The 16,232-nt window shown below is 48.7% G+C and overlaps 1 protein-coding gene across 2 annotated transcripts in view; it reads right to left on the bottom strand.

Annotated features, from left to right (window-relative positions):
* GALNT15 (polypeptide N-acetylgalactosaminyltransferase 15) overlaps window positions 1–15,324 on the bottom strand; it is a 48,768-nt gene extending 33,444 nt beyond the window's left edge. Inside the window, exon 1 of one of the 2 annotated variants that reach the window (XM_032267201.1) lies at window positions 12,604–15,324. In XM_032267201.1, the coding sequence (XP_032123092.1) occupies window positions 12,604–13,148 (545 nt within the window). In that variant the 5' untranslated portion in view covers window positions 13,149–15,324. The remainder of the gene's footprint in view (window positions 1–12,603) is intronic. The other variant, XM_032267194.1, reaches the window with a different exon arrangement.
* Window positions 15,325–16,232: the final 908 nt, after the last annotated feature.

Below are 16,232 nucleotides of genomic sequence, written 5' to 3'. Positions count from 1 at the left end.
TGCACAGGAAACCCGTGTGTGACTCTCGGGGCAAGATCCTGTGTAGGGGGGAGAATCAAGCCTAGGTAATGGTAAAACAGAATTCCTAAATATTTTTTTAAAACACATAAACATCTCATAAATGAGCTAATTATCTTGTTGGTTTATAGATTTATAAGCTATTTATTTCCATAAAAGATTTGAAGCCACTCAAGAAATACATACAATACAAATACTTAAAATGAGGGTAAAATAAAAATGAGGAGGAAAAGTCAGGAGCTGAGGAACATGAGTCAATGCAGAAAGCCAGCATTTGGAAAAAGAACATAAGTATATAGATTATAAGGGCCTAGGTATTTCTGGAATGAATTTAAATTTGACTCTGAGATTTCTGTAGCCAAAGTAAAATGTTTATTCTGCAACAGAATTATCACTATTAGAGAAGTGTTCTCTCCTCAGGTCTACAAGGGGGCGTGGTTTCAAAGGCAAGAATTTCCCAGCGACATGCCTGACCTGCCTCCTTTCACGTCTCCATCTGGGAGCTTCGAGGTCCTTAGCTTTCACGCTAGCAGGAAGACAGACTGCCCAGGTGAGCCCGTGAGAAGCTATGGGAAGTCTGTGGGCCAGACAAATCAGATGTCAGAAATCAAAGATCAATCACTCCAGCAGAAGTTTAAAGGAACTCCTTTCATAGAACAGAAAACTTGAATGGGACAGGAATAACTCCCAGATTAAAAGAGCTCTCTCTATATATATATCTATTTATTTCTCCTTTTTCTCTCTGCCTAAATAAATCACTTTCTGCAAAACTCTTTAGGGTCTGATATTTACTTAAATGAGCTCACTGCACCTGGCAGGGTCCTCTCCCCCATTCTTGGGTGAGTGAAGGACCGAGGGACCAAGGGCCTGGAAGAACACATCCAATCGGGGAGCTGAGCCTCCCCTGTGTCCTGCAGCCTGGTCTCTTGAGGACCAGCATCAGCTGCCAGGTCTGAGAGCAAGGCCATCTTGTTCAGTGCAGTCAGCTGCCCTCTGACAGCAGCCACAGGGGTGACCCCAGAGATCAGCAGAAGAACTGCCTGGCTGAGTCCAGTCCAAATTATAGAACCATGAACACAGAAATGGTTATTGTTTGAAATCACTAATGTTTTAATAATATTTTTATTGAGATACAATTCATATACCATAATATCCGCCCTTATAAAGTGTACAGTTCCATAGATTCAAGTATAAAGGTGTGCAGCCATCACCGCTATCTAATTTGAGAACATTTTCAATACCTCAGCCCCCAAAACCTGCTACCCATTGGGAGTCCCTCCCCACCACTAACGCAACCACCACAGCCCCTAGCAACCACTAACCTCCTGTCTTTATAGACTTGCCTAGTTTGGACACTTCAAATGAATGAAATGACATAACATGTGGCCTTTTGTGACTGATTTCTTTCACTTAGCATAATGTTTTCAAGGTTCATCATGTTGTAACCTGTATCAACACTTCATTTCTCGGCCCAATATTTCATTGTTTGAGTATACCACATTTTGTTCAGCCATTCATCAGTCGATGGACATTTGGGTTGCTTCTAGTTTGACTTATGACTAATGCCACTATGAATATTCATGTATAAGTTTTTGTGTGGATGTGCTTTTAATTGTCTTGAGTCTATACCTAGGACTAGTATCACTGGTCATGCATTAGCTCCATGTTTAACATTTTGGTGAACTGCCAAACTGTTTTCCAAAGCAGTTGCGCCATCTTACAGTCCCATCAGCAACGTATGAGGATTGCAATTTCTCTACCTCCTTATCAGCAGTGTCTTTTTTATTTCAGTCGTCCTAGTGGGGATAAAATGACATCTCATTGTGGTTTTGATTTGTATTTCCCTAATGACTAATGATTTGAGCATCTTTTCATGTGCCATTGACCATTTTTATGTCTTCTTTGAAGAAATGTCTATTCAAATCCTTTGCCCATTTTAACATGGAGTGCTTTGTTGTTTAATTGTTGGGTTGTAAGGGTTCTTTTTGTATTTTGGATACAAATCTCTTATCTAACATAGGACTTACATTTTCTTCTACTCTTAGATTGTCTTTTTCACTTTCTTGACAACATCCTTTGAAGCACTGAAGCTTTTAAATTACCTGTTTTTAAAAATCTACTAAGTTTTGACACGGTGCATTATACAGCACTACATTGTGGACACACTGTCCCATTTTTAAGACGAGGAAACTAGAGCCCAGAGAGTTTAAATGACTTGTTTAAAGTTATACAGCAAATAGCTAAGAGTATACTGCCAATGACCTATCTATATGCCTATCTATCTATCTATCTATTGCCATCTTGGACTACAGTGCTAGCAGAATGGTCTGGATTCAGAGTCATAAAGGGACATGATGGAAGGTTATTTGAAAAACATGCGATCCATCAGTTCCTCCACACTTTCTGCACTGTCTACGCTGATTCCTTAAGGTCTTAGAAAGGCAACTTACTTGTCTGCCCCCTCCCCCATCTGGGCTGCCTGAGAAATGTGCTTACAGGGAGTCATGCTTGTCGTCACGCTCTCAGCTTGTATCAGGGGACAATGTAAGAATCATTTTTAGGAAGCTGAGGGAACCTATTAAGGATGTTGTCCTCCTGTCACTGGTTATCCCCACTTTGAAGCTTTGGGAGAAAAGTCCTTGCAGATATAAGTGCCACAAAATACTTTCCTTCATCTGAGCAACTGGTGTGCTTCCCTCATGAAGAATAACAATAAAAATACTGTCTTTTTTTATTTTTCAGTGTGGCTGCCAGGAAGCTCAGAGTAAGGAAACAGGATATATATTCATTGAGAAGGCTCTAGATAGGCCTGCCAATCTCCATTCTGATTTTCTCTTTCATCTTCACCCTCCATCTTTCTATCAAGTTATTTAACAGATATTCATTGACAGCCTATTATGTGTTAGGACTGAAAGATGAATGAAATAGACATGATGCCTGAAGCACAATCTGTGGTGCCCCTGCCCATATCCCCTTGGGCCATCTCATTATAGTACAGGATGGCCCAACTTCTAATGGCCCTAAGGGTTTCTCTGGCTGACAGGTGTGATCTCCCAACCAGAGTATCCCTGAAGAGCTGGAAAATTAACCCCCACCCTAGCCTAGTGAGCTGTGCTCATCCAGGGATTAAAAAGAGTTGCTTTATTAAACACCCCACCCTCATCCCTAAGGGCAGGTGGGAAGCTCTGAGATGCGTGCATGTTCTACACTGTCTCCAAGTTTCCCAGCAGGGCTGAGCTCCAGCTGCCCACAGAGGTAGCTGCCTTGAACACATGCCTCTCTCAGGGGCTGCCTTCTAGTCTCTGCTCCACTTTCCTGGGCCACTACCCATGCTTCTTGGGATAACCTGCAAAAATAAAGCCTTCTTTCAGGATCTTCTTTGGGGGAAACCTAAACTAAGATAGTCCCTAACAGCATGGAGTTATATCCTATTAAGCATAATCGAATCATTATACAACAGCCATAGTGAGACGTTCTGGAGGTAGGGACATGAAATCAAAGCCAAGACCTGAAGGGTAGGTAGGACACAGCCCAGAGAGACAGTGTAGGTGGGGAGTGGCATGCCTGGCAGGTGTCACAGCCTCTGCTGAGGCCCAGAGGTGGGAAGGGGCTGGCATGTACCAGGAGCTGAGGGAAAGACATTCACAGCATTGCTGAGACATCCAGTGAGGCAGGGCATGGCAAAGGCTTTTGAACATTGTCAAGCAATGCCCCAAGTGACTAGGGACTTATGCAGAGGATCCAGGAAGAAATTTATGTTTTCACTGTTAAATATTGAGGCTAATTTCTCTGTTTCAACTGAATATCCAGTGAATATTTACTATCTCAGTTTATATGTGCCGCTCATGCATCCAAAAGCCCACCCGACCTCCTCTGTTCATTCTCTGAATGGGAGCAGAGGGACAGGAACTACCAAGGGCTTTGGAATCAAATCACCCCACGTTTACTCCCTAATTAGCCAATGCAGGGATGTTGATACCTTTCTCCAGCCCAGGGGTGTGGCCTGGATTGAAAGGGAAAATCTTAGCCTACAAGTGCTGTTCTGCAGGCTAGCTTTGTGTCTTCACATTCCAAGATCAGAGGAGTCTGGTGTCTTGTGTTTACACACAGATGCACACCCTCTTTTTATATAGCTCCAGGATCCCGTGTGAGCTTGGAAAAATGCATTTGGATGATGGCTCTGAAGAGAATGAGTCACAGCATTGCACCAGATGGCCTGGCTGCAGTACTCATGCTCTTCCCTCCCTCCCTCCCCTTGCCTGGCCGGAGTAGAAAGGTTTCTGCCAGGTTTCCTAAAGCTGCTTTGGGAATACTGACTCCCAGTTTCTACCAAATCAGCGGAGGCTCCCGACTCGGGCTGGCTTCCCTGTCTCAGCCCTGATCCCACTGATGTACCAGCCCGGTTGCTTGTCTGCATTCCCCAGTGTTCCCCAAGCTTCTTGCGGTTAGGGCTGGGTCTTGCTTACCTTCTTGCTTCTGATAGTTATTAAATAAATATTTGTTCACTGATGGAAGGAAGACGCCGATCTTGTTCTCAGGGAGTATATAAGCTGGTTGTCAAGATTAACAGGGGAGCAATCCCACAGAACCAAGTTCCTACCTTATAAGAAAATCCCAGCTTGCTTTTCATTTGTGGCACTTATCTTGGAAACACCATACCAACTTCCTGGCCAGGCCTGAGGCTGCTAGGGGTGGAACACAGCCTGGAGCTGAGCCCTTGGAGGAATGGAGGAAGGAGCTGACGGGTAGGAGAGATGAGAGGAAAGCGCTGGAGTCTGCAACGGAGGCGGACGCTGCCAGCCCATCATTCTCCATCAGCGGACACAGGTCGCATGGCACCTGCCATCCCCTTCTCTTTGTGCGGATTCTCCAAAGTCCCACAGCTCGCTTCTGAGGAGTTCAGGGGAGCCTTGGCTTGCTCTCATCCTGACCCCTACCTCTGAATCAGAGACAGGTACAGACTGGGAGTCACTGGTCTGAACAATGACCAGAGGTCTATGAAGCATCCTGGAGCCCTAGTTCCACCTGACATGGACAGCCTCCCTGGGCTAGTGACCAGAGAAACCTGCCAGATCCTCCATCTCAACATGTGTGATCTTTAGACAGGCAAAAAGTCAGCAGTTGATAGCAAGTCACAGAACAGACAGTAAGCCAAAGATGGGGCAGCAGAAGCCAAGAGGTAGCTCGGTGCCTCTCCAGTGTCCATATGCCCTTGAACCACCTGGGACCCTGTTAAATGCAGACTCACATCAAGTAGGTCTAGCATGGGGCCGAGATTCTGCGTTTCTGGTGAGCTCCCTGGTAATGCTGATGCTGTTGGTTCCTGGACCACAGCTAGAGTAGAGGGCAGTGGTTGTTAGTGACAAGACAATAGGAGGTGAGCTGACAGATGCAAGGAATACTCGGCCAGGTGCGAGGGCCCTGCTGAAGGATGTCAGGAAGGCCAAGTCCCTGAAGGAACTATGGACCGTGGGTCTCCCTCCCGTCCACCTCCATCAGCCTTGTCTGGGCAGTTCCCTGTTCTTTACTTCCTATGTAAACTTGTAGTAGCTCCATCACCCTAACTGACATGAGCATCTCTGTTCTTAGTCACCTAAAATGGCCTAAGCAGTGGTCCTCAGCCTGGCTGCACATTAGAATCACTTAGAGAGTGAGTTCCTGTGAATCACATTTACTCAGTCTAGACTGGAGCCTTGGCATGACGATTCTTTGGTTTTAATGTGAGTCGGGGCCATGAACCACTGGCCTCATAATAGCTCTCAAACTTTGACATGAATGGAAATCACCTAGGGATCCTGTTAAAATAGAGATTTCATCTAGTAGGTTTAAGTGGGGCCTGAGGAGTCTGCATTTCTGAGGCTGCAGGTCTGAAGACCACACTGTGAGTGGCACCGGAGTAAATATTGATTCCCCCACCCCAGGAATTATAAAAGACAAGGTGTAGGTTAACCATGTCTAATCTAACCCCCAAGGTCAGCTGGGTTTGTACTGAAGAGCAAGACCTTACTACACGTGCTATGGTGAGTGCATTTGACCCAAAAAAGGGTTATATGTACTCAGCCATGTCCACACTGCAACCCCATTGAGGGGTAATGGATCCAGAGTGGAGGTCCAGAGGAGGTATTGCCTCTGCTGCGGCCACTGTGGCTGAAAGCTTGGTGTTCGTGGCATCCCTTCATGACTTGGCCAGCCAGGCCCCATAAGCACCACTCACACTGCCCACACTGGGTTGTCTTCCCTCTTCTGTGGGGGAATGGAGCTGAGTTCCAGCCCTGGGTCTCAAGCCCCACCTGTTCCTGTTCCCATCCCTCATCCCGAAAGCCATGTCTACACTCTGGGGTTCACTGATGCCCCATCAGCTGTCTCCTCCCTCTTTTGCAGGCCAGGCTATCAGAGCCAACAAGGGGTGTGGGGAGTCATCTTGGGGTGAATCACTGCCTGGCAGGACAGAGGCTTTGCAGGGAACTGAGTGGACCCTGTGTGGATTGCAACACCATCTTCCACTTGACAACAAAGCTGCAGCCAAGGCGATTCTCCCGCCCCTGCCCTTGCCTCTGACCCCTGCCCATCACGGCCACTGGGCAGGAGGGAGGGAGCAAAGGAGAAGATACCCCTCCCCAACTCTCCCCACTGGCTGTGAAGAGCCATAGCCACCTGGGGCCTTGCAGCCCTGGTGCTCAGCCTGGCTGCACGATGGAACCACTGGGGAGTTTTAAGCTCTGGATGTCCAGGCCTCACCCCAGACCAACTAAATAGAAATCCTTGGAAGTGGAGCATGAGTATGAATAGTTTTTAAGACTTTCCAGATAATTCCAATGTACCTGCACATTTATGATGATTTAGCAGCCTCCAGGGCCAGAAAACAACTTTTCAGTCAGAGGAAGGACAGCAATGTGATATCCACAGCTCCATTTTCCGCCATCTCTCCAACTTACTCTGAGGCCATTTACTCAAGAATGTGAAAAGGGCAACTTGTGTTTTGACTTAATACAGGGTGGAAAATCATCACACGTTACATCTCATCTTCTCTATAACCTTATGCAAGGGTGTTATCCCATTTTACAGTTGAAGAACTGAGGCTCAGAGAGGTTGAATGACTTGTACAAGGTCACACAGTAACACACGGTACCAGAATTCACACCAGGGAAACACAGGCTGAACCATAAAGGCAAGTTAAAAGCAGGTAGCACACAGCCAGCTACCGCTGAGCTAACATCTATGTTTAAGTATAAACCCCCGGGGCCAGGAGGAAGCCTGTTCCTCTCCGCTCTCTTCCCTATTTTCTGACTAGTATTACTTCCTATGTGGAAACTTCCCAAACTCTACCAGCCGTCCATTCACTTTCGCTACCAGTACTTCCCCAGACCACCTGGCATCAGCTTTAAAAATTCAGATTCCTGGGCTCCAGCTCGGAACTCTGGAGCATTGCGAGTGAGGGGGTCTGAACACCTACGTCTTTAAAAAGCAACATAGCGGGGTGGACGTGCACTTGCTTTCGGGCCGTCGTGGTGTGGCTCCTCGCTGTTGAAAAATGTGCTCTGGGCCGGGCATGGTGGCGCATGCCTGTAATTCCAGCACTCTGGGAAGCTGAGAAAGGCGGATCACCAGAGGTCAGGAGTTCGAGACCAGCCTAACCAACATGGAGAAACCCCACCTCTACTAAAAATACAAAATTAGCCAGGCATGGTGGCACTCGCCTGTAATCCCAGCTACTCGGGAGGCTGAGGCAGGAGAATCACTTGAACCCCGGAGGCCGAGTTTGTGGTGAGCCGAGATCGTGCCATTGCACTCCAGTGTGGGCAACAAGAGCAAAACTCCATCTCAAAAAAAGAAAAATGTGCTCTGTAGGCCAGCAGTGCTGCTGCCAACTTGGAGTGCTTTTGATAGCAACGGAGCAGCTGAGGCTGCACCCTGGACCTGCTGAATCTGACGCTGTGTTTTAATAGGATGCCTAGATGACTCGCATGCCCTTTAAAGTTTGAGGAGCACTGCTCTGGCCACTCTTTTTGCATAAAGAGTGTGCCTTAGAGCAGAGGTTTTCAAAGTGTCTCTGGCTCACGGCAGCAGCAGCAGTACCAGGAGCTTGCAGAAATGTAAATATTGAGCCCCACCTCACACCCACTGAATCAGAAACTACAGGAATGGAGGCCAGGAATCTGTTATTTTAACAAGCCCTCTAGGTGTTCCGATGCACGCTCGCATTGGAGAGGCACGGCCCTAGATGTAGGCCCTAGATGTACAACGCACTGGCACACACAGCAGCCTCTTTGATCCTAGGAATCCATTGCCCCTGCACTGGATGCCAGGATGATCAAAGAAGAGCTCGGCCTGAAAGAACTTTGAAAGCCGGATTGTAGGAGGCTAAATGGGCAGGGCTACTTCCTCCCGCCCCTTCTTTGACAGCAGCTTTGAAGGGCTGAGTTAATCCTATTCCTGCTTGTGGCTCCATCACACACTCTTCTCTATTTTGCCTGTATATTCATTCACTTTTATCCCCACTTCTGCGCTGAGGAACCTCCTTTTCCCTCAACACAGACAAGATCTGTCCTGTAAAGAATGGATTGGTTAGTGTGCATGAATTTACATTTCCCCTAATGATACAATGCTGTAGGCCTCTATCTGTGCCTTACTTTTTCACTCAGTGGGGGATTTTTAAGGTCTCCCTTCTTTGTTAAATGTACCCAGAGTCCATTGCTTCTAACTCAGACTGAGTATCTCATAGGGTGCACCCAGCTTCTCCTGCCCTGTGACAAGACACCCAGGTGGCTTCCAGCTCCTCAGCACCACCAAGGATGCTGTGATAAGCATTTCCCCAAGTGTCTCCCCATTTTAAGATGGAAAAACTTGAAACACTTCCAGCCCATGTGACTTGCCCATTCTCTGGTCTGGGGAGTGGCAAACTTGCAAACTGCAGCATGGTGGTGAAGAGCGTGAGTTTGGTGTCAGACTCACCTGGGCAGATAACCTGGCACCAGTCCCTCCACCTTTCTGTGCCTCAGTGTCCTCATCCATGAAATGAAACCTACATTATAGGTTCTCTATGAAGAGTTAAAAACAAAAACCACTTAGCAGAGTCTCTAGCACATAGTAAGTGCTCAATAAACGTTCACTTTAATTGTGCCTCTCTTTCCAGAGACTGTCTTTTGACCTCTCTTCCACTGATACTTTTCTTTTTTGCTCTTGCTTCACGGTAATTTTCCTCAAATGTCACCTATTCAAAGTGACCTCCAGAAATGATCCTAGAGGTACCCAGAAAAGGCCAGTGGCCTGGGCAGGGGAAAGGACAACAGGTAGGGCTGGTTGGGGCGTTTTGGTGAAGGAACTGGGCCAGAGGGACTTGCCTGGGCTAGGAGTCAAGAATGGAATTGCAGGAGGCTGTGTGGCCAGTGATAGCACACGGGTGGGGCGCCACAGCCCCGATATCCTAGCGTTCTCCTGGCTCTGGTGGGAAAGCAGCCGTGCAGGGCCCGCATACAGCAGGCCCTTAACATATGGCGGTTTCTCTTATGTGCTGTATTGTGGTCCAGATTTAAAGGGGTAGGAGCAGAAGAGTCCTGTCACCCTGGGGGAAGGATGGAGATCTTTGCTTTGCTTTGCAGGGACTCTCTTGTGTACGCAGGCGAGGAATCCAGGGAAGGGAATGCGCCAGAGCTTGAACCGCAGACTGGAAAGAGGGAGTCTGTGGCCAAGGCCTGGGCCGCGCAGGTTGCATGCCCCAGCCTGGGCCAGCAGAGGGCGCTGAGCACCTCCGCACAGAGCTAGCGGCAGTCCCGTGACAACCCTGGCAAGCTGCGAGTTAGAGAATCCAATTGTCTCGCTTCCCAGGATTAAGGGGTTCCCCCACCCCCAACTGCCAGGGACTTTTAGTGCTAAAATCAGGGAAGTCTCAGGCAAATCAAGACGAGTTGGTTACTCTGACTGGAAGATGCAACCGCTGAAGTGTTGCTCACACACATAAACACACATGTGCACATCACACACAGCACAAAATGTACCGACTCGCACCACACACCTCACAGTGCACATCACACACTCATGAACATCGCACTACATGCATAACACACACAACATGCTTGCACACAGACACATGTATCACTCATGTCACACATTTATAACACATGCAACATACAAAGAATACATACACACACATGTACCATGAAAACATGTAAAACAAACACTGCACCACACACAGGCACAGTACCTGTGCATATCACACCACATACACAAGATACACCTGTATCACACTCGTGCACACCACACACACAGCACCCACAAATACATGCACAGCACACACAGCACAAATTTACCTGTACTTGTGCCACATACGTCATACCCATGCACTTCATGCCACATGAATAAACAACACACCTGAACACGTATGCATACACCATTCACAAAACGCACTTATAACACAATGCACCACATGCAATCCACACACTCACACTCCACAGAAGCACAGCATACACAAGAAACAGTCACAACACAGTACCTGTGCACACATGTACCACATAAACATATCTAAAACAGAGCAAATTGCAACACACATGCAGGTGAACAATGTATGTGGCATCACCCCAATACACAATACATATATGAACCACGCACATAATACATGCACATTAACGCACATGCACACAAGGCAACACATTGCATAACTCACACTGGTGCGTACCATACCACATACACAAAGTGACATGTGCCAAGCATACACGCACCACATAATGCAGAATACATGCATGTACTACACATAACATACATGCACATCCATTTAGTACACATAATGCAATGCACACACAACACAGAGAATACATACAACACACAGGCACAAACACACATAGACCATGCACCCACAAATATGCATATGCACCGCACATTTGCACTAGGCAGGCACACAGTCACACACACATACCACTTTGCTAGCCACAGACCCTCTTGTTTCAGGCAATATTTCTTATTGGTAGAAGGAGGACCCTCGTTCTTGCTCCAGGCCAATGAATAATAGTGTCAAAAAATTTGCAAACTATATATTTGTTCACTCAGCAATCACTTCTTTACTGCATGTTGCGCTTTGGGATGTACAATACAAATTCAGTTCTGACCTTTTAAGGGGCTCACAGCATGGCAGGGAAGGCAGGCTTCGACTGATAAACATCAAGGGTCATTTGGCTTTGGTTGTAGTAAGCACTATGAGTTAAAACTCCGGGGTGCAAGGGGGGCACAAAACTAGAATGGGGTGGGAATTTCCTGGAAAGAGCTTTTAAAGGCAAGACCTGAAATCAGTGTAATGGGGTTAGAATGAACGGAAGTAGGGTGAGGTGAGTGGGACACCCCGGGCACACAGTTTAAGGAGGCGTTCGCTCCGGTTGCTGACTCTGCAATTGCATGCCCTTGAGTGTGAGTGGCTGAGTAGCCAGGCTGAGGGGAACTAGATCAGGGAGCCGAGGAGTTTGTGGCCCTCCTGCCAACTGCCGCTCTGCACAGATGCTGTCACCTCAAGGGTTAGAGGACATGTTTGCTTTCTAGGAAACTCTCCAGGCTCTGGGAGGAGCAATGGCTTATAGGAAAAGGGACCTAAACCACCAAACTAAAACTAACCAGCTGCCTTGCTCCCTGGATGCTGGGAACCAAGGCTCCCTCCTCAGTGGCCAGCTATGGTGACAGTAAGGGGGCAGGGGGTGGAGGACGGGCAGCATCTCCCTGGGCACAGCTCTGCACATCACCTACACTCTCAGCTTCCCTCCTGGGGCCGGGGCCGCCCTGGCAGGGTAAGTAGCAGTCAGCACGGTATTCTGGCTCTCAGGCACTGACCCCTTTTCTTAGTCTAGTGGCCCAAGGAGGGTCGCACGAAGGGTGGGCCAGGCAGACTGGAGCTCGCATGCCTGCCTTCGAACCCCGACTTAGTTACCTACTAGCAGCATGACTAGGAAAGCCACTTGGCCTTGTTTCCATACCTATAAAATAAGCATGATGATACTATTAGCTCCCGTCTTGCAGAGCTGTGAGGACTTTCAGGATCAGGACTCTATGAGTTAATATACATTAAAAGCTTGTAAAGTAAAGCCAGGCACATGGGAAGAGCCCCCTAAATGTAAACTGCAATTGTTAATTTTGATCCAAACTAAAAGCAAACACTAACAATAACTTTAAAATCAAAATGTAGTGGAGTCAGAGGGTTAGAATTGGAGAATGTCTGCTCTAACCTCCCTTCTGTGTTATACAGATAAACCATTCAACCTACGGACAGAAGAACTAGAACCCAGGACAGAGAAGAGAATGAACAAGCTGGAGTTCTCACTTTCTTCTCTCTAGGACAACAGTTCTCACCTGAAGGGCTTGTTCATGCAGAACACTGAACCCACCCAGCGTTTCTTGTTCAGCAGGCCTGGGATGGGGTCTGAGAATCTGCATTTCTGAGAACCCATCAGTGCCCAGGGGATGCTGGCACTGCTGGCCCAGGTAGCACAGCTTGGAAAGCACTTGCCCTAAGGACAGAAGAGGCAGGGTATGGAGAGCTCGCGTCCCTGGGTTCACTATCACCTGATCATGTCCTGGGATCCAGGAAGGGAAAACAAGGGCCTTACTTACAGCGGGTGCCGCGCCTCGGGCAGAGTCCTCTGGAGGGGGATGCGGGCACTGAGTGCCTCGTGGAGGCCACGTGGGTCCAGGCTGAACGGGGTCAGCTCCTCTTCTTCAGATGCCTCCCCATTCTCCTCCTCGGCCCCCCAGTCCCTCTTTGTGGCTTCCTCATCCCGCCTCCTGCTCGGCTGCTTGATGAGCCGGTAGCTGACACTTCTCCTGCCCTGGCTCTGGTTCCTTCTGGCCCTGGGTAAGGCCACAGCCACCAGCAGCTGATCCTCCCGCAGTGAGATAAAGGGTGGCAGGCCCTCCAGAGGGCTGTACTCCTCGCCCTCATCCTCAGCCTCCAGTACCCAATCCTGGGGTTCCCCAAAGTCCAGGCGGTATCTGGCTTCAGGGCTGTGCTTGCTGGCTTGGGCTGTGACCGTCTGGTGCAGGGTGTGCGGGGGAGGGTGCAACATCGCCACCATCAGCAGGACGCATCCCAGCAACAGGAGCAGCAGGAGGAACTGGAGTCTGCATGGTCTGTGCCTGTATCGCTTCCTTAGGAGCATGTTGCTGGAACTTGCCAAATGCAACAGGTCATGTTCAAGTTCACTTTCTCCGCTCCAGGCTCCTTCAGGCTTGCAGCAGAACCTGGGTTGCTCCTTCCATCTGGAAGTTTTTTTGCCACTTAACCTGCTCCTGACATTTGCCAACAGCGTGTGTAAGACCTGCTTCCACTTACAATCAGAAAACCACAGGACCCAAGATTCACCCCAAGTCCTCTCTGAGTGGATTTCTTTAATTGCCTTCTGAAAGAAAGCCCATTCACAGGGACTTCAAACTGAATTGCTGCCCTCCCTTTACCCCGGTTTTCTCCTTGGGAAAAAAAATAATGATTCTGCTCAGGTGTTTCTTTCCCCCTTTGCACAAATAGGTTGCTATGAGGTGTCTGGGATGAGCTGGTGGGTTCTCAGTCAAGCAGGGCTGACAGCCGTCCCTCTTTGGACGCTTCCAGTCAGGTCAGATCAACAGATGTAAAGCCGGCAGGCAGTGCCTGGTTTCCTTTCACACATAGCTCCACTCAGCCGAGAGCCCTCTGCCAGACACCACCCGGAGCCAAGCGTGCGCCTCGCTCCTGGTCCTAATGCCCTCACTGTTCCCAGGCTTTGCACAATTCAGCGTCATCGCTGCTAGAGCCAAATCAAAACGGGAATATCCCAAGAGTTCAAAAGGAAAGAACATCCCCTCCTGATTCAGAAAACCTGTATGTGTGGCATAGATGCCAGGAGCAGCAGCTGTCTGTTTGCGCCCTCGGCCTCCCACGGGGAATCAACCAAACTAGACTGGACTCTCCTTCCCCTTCCTGGGGACCACCGTCCCTGTCCTGAAAATGACAGCACTAAGGGAGATTGTCTTGCAAGGCCCTCCTGCTCCCACAAGAGCAGCTGAATCCCTGCTCTGCCCTGGCCACTGACGGGGACGCTGGAAGAGGAGTGGCATGTTCCTTCCATCATAAGGCTTCCTTCATTTAACCAACACATAATTAATGAGCACATGCTATGTGCCAAAACTGTTCTGGGAACTGGAAGTACAGCAATGAATAACACAGACAAAAATGTATGTCTCATGGAGCTTGCATTCTAGTGAGAGATACAATTAAAACTATCCCCTGGGTCAGATGGTGATGAGGATGAAGGCAAAAAGGCAGAGCATGGATGGGGCCGGGGAGCACGTGCTGGGCTTGGAAATGGACATTGAGTGGTGGAGAAAGGTTTCACGGAAGAGTTAGCATTTGTGTAAAGGAGAAGCCTGCACAGCTATCTGAGGTTGAGCGTTCGGGGCAGAATGAGAAATGTGAAAGTTCTAAGGCAAGCTTGCACCGGCGTGTCTGAGGAACAGCAGAAGGCCAGCATGGCTGAAGCAAAGCGCACATGGTGGAACCTGATGGGAAGTAGAATAAGAGAGGCAAGGGGGGCAGGAGGACTGTGTAGGGCACCCCCTGGTTGCACGGAAGGGACTTTAGCTTTTCCTTTGAGAGGGGAGTCCTTCGAGGAGAGACACAACCTGCCTTGGGTTTTACCTGGGTCATTCTGGCCGCTGGGTTGAGACTAGTCAGTGCGGGGCAAACAGCAGGAGCAGGGAGACCAACCAAGAGGTTCTCGGCTTGCACAAAAGTGGCATCAGTGGTGACATCCACTTCTTCATATATTCTAAGGAAGAACCTGGAGGATTTGCTGATGAATTAACGACTACTATGAGAGAAAGAGAAGAGTCAAGGATGAGTTCTGATTTCAGCCTGAGTAGTTGGAAGACTACTTGCCATGAGCCAAGATGGGGAAGGAGAGAAGGTGGAAGGAGACAAATACCAGTGGCTGGGTTTGGAACATGTGATAACTGAGATGTCCTTCAGACAGCTAAGAGGAGACGAAGTGAAGGCAGCAGGATGTAGGATCGCTGAAGGTCAGGGAGGGCCTGGCCTGCAGGTACAAAGCTGGACTCCAGCAGATGAGGCCTGAGGTCACTGAGGGAGTGAGGCAGGCAGGAGGGAGAAGGCAATCCACACACTCAGAGTTTTCGGGCTTCTGGCTCGAACAGGGTGAAGGATAACTGAGCATCGCCATGAGCTGTTTTTTCTGATGGCTGTAAAGCAGCCGGGCTGTCTGCAGCCGAGAGAGGAGGGGAAACTGCCACTGGGGATGTGCTGCAATGAACCTGCTCGTTGTTTTTGTCTTTATTTTGGTCTTAGAATGTCAGCTCAAATTTTTCATGGAAAAAAAAGTTTCATCTTTTGACTCAGTTGTTTCTCTCAGTGTGTGTGGTGTGGTGTGTCTGTGCACGCACACGTGGACAAGCATGTCGACACACGTGTTTTCATAAAGTCAAAGGTGAAATAGTGGGTTATGTGTGGTTGTTTTCCTGGGAGCCCAGCATAATGCCCAGTGGGCAGCGCTTAGCAATTTCCGGATCGAATTGTGTCTTCCAAATCTCAAATCACGGTGTACTGCCAGGTGGGGATGCTGTGTCATTTCCAAATTCAAGAGGCAGACACCCTGGGAGGTGTAGTTCAGAATTTCTGGTGACGTTTTGAGGTTAATGAGCATGAAGGATTAGGTGGTTTCAAATCCAGGAGGCCTTTGTCCACTCATCTCCAGCCACACTGGTCTTGAACTTGCCAAGAACAGCCCAGCCCAGGGCCGTCACCCTGCCAGCCCGCTGCTTAAGCACTCTTTCCCCAGAACTTCATCCACACCATATGGCTCATTTCTTCATTTCTGTGTTTACTCCAATGTCACCTATTTAGTGAAGCCTTCCTGGACCCACCATTCTACACGGAAAGCCCATCGTCGACATGGGGCCAAGTTTGAGAATCTCCAAGGTTCTTCTCAACCCCTGGCAAATTAAAATACTAAGGTGTGTTTACTGTCTGTTTCTCTACCCACTCCCATAAAACATAAGCTCTACAAGGGCAGGGCTTTTGTCTGATTGTTCACCGCTGTTTTTCCGGAGCACACAAAGCACACTGTTCCACTCCCCAGGCCTTTGCTGCCGTCCCCGCCAGCTTTGCTGCCAGTTCCTCCCACCCCCACCGTCCCCTGGCACAGGAGGCCCAGACCTTGCTCTCTCCTTTCTCACCCTTGCTCTTATCATGGGTT

The sequence above is a fragment of the Sapajus apella genome, unplaced genomic scaffold, assembly GCF_009761245.1.
Source record: "Sapajus apella isolate SASKATOON/1434 unplaced genomic scaffold, GSC_monkey_1.0 scaffold4, whole genome shotgun sequence".
NCBI lineage: Eukaryota > Metazoa > Chordata > Mammalia > Primates > Cebidae > Sapajus > Sapajus apella.
This window is presented reverse-complemented; position numbering and strand designations above follow the sequence as displayed.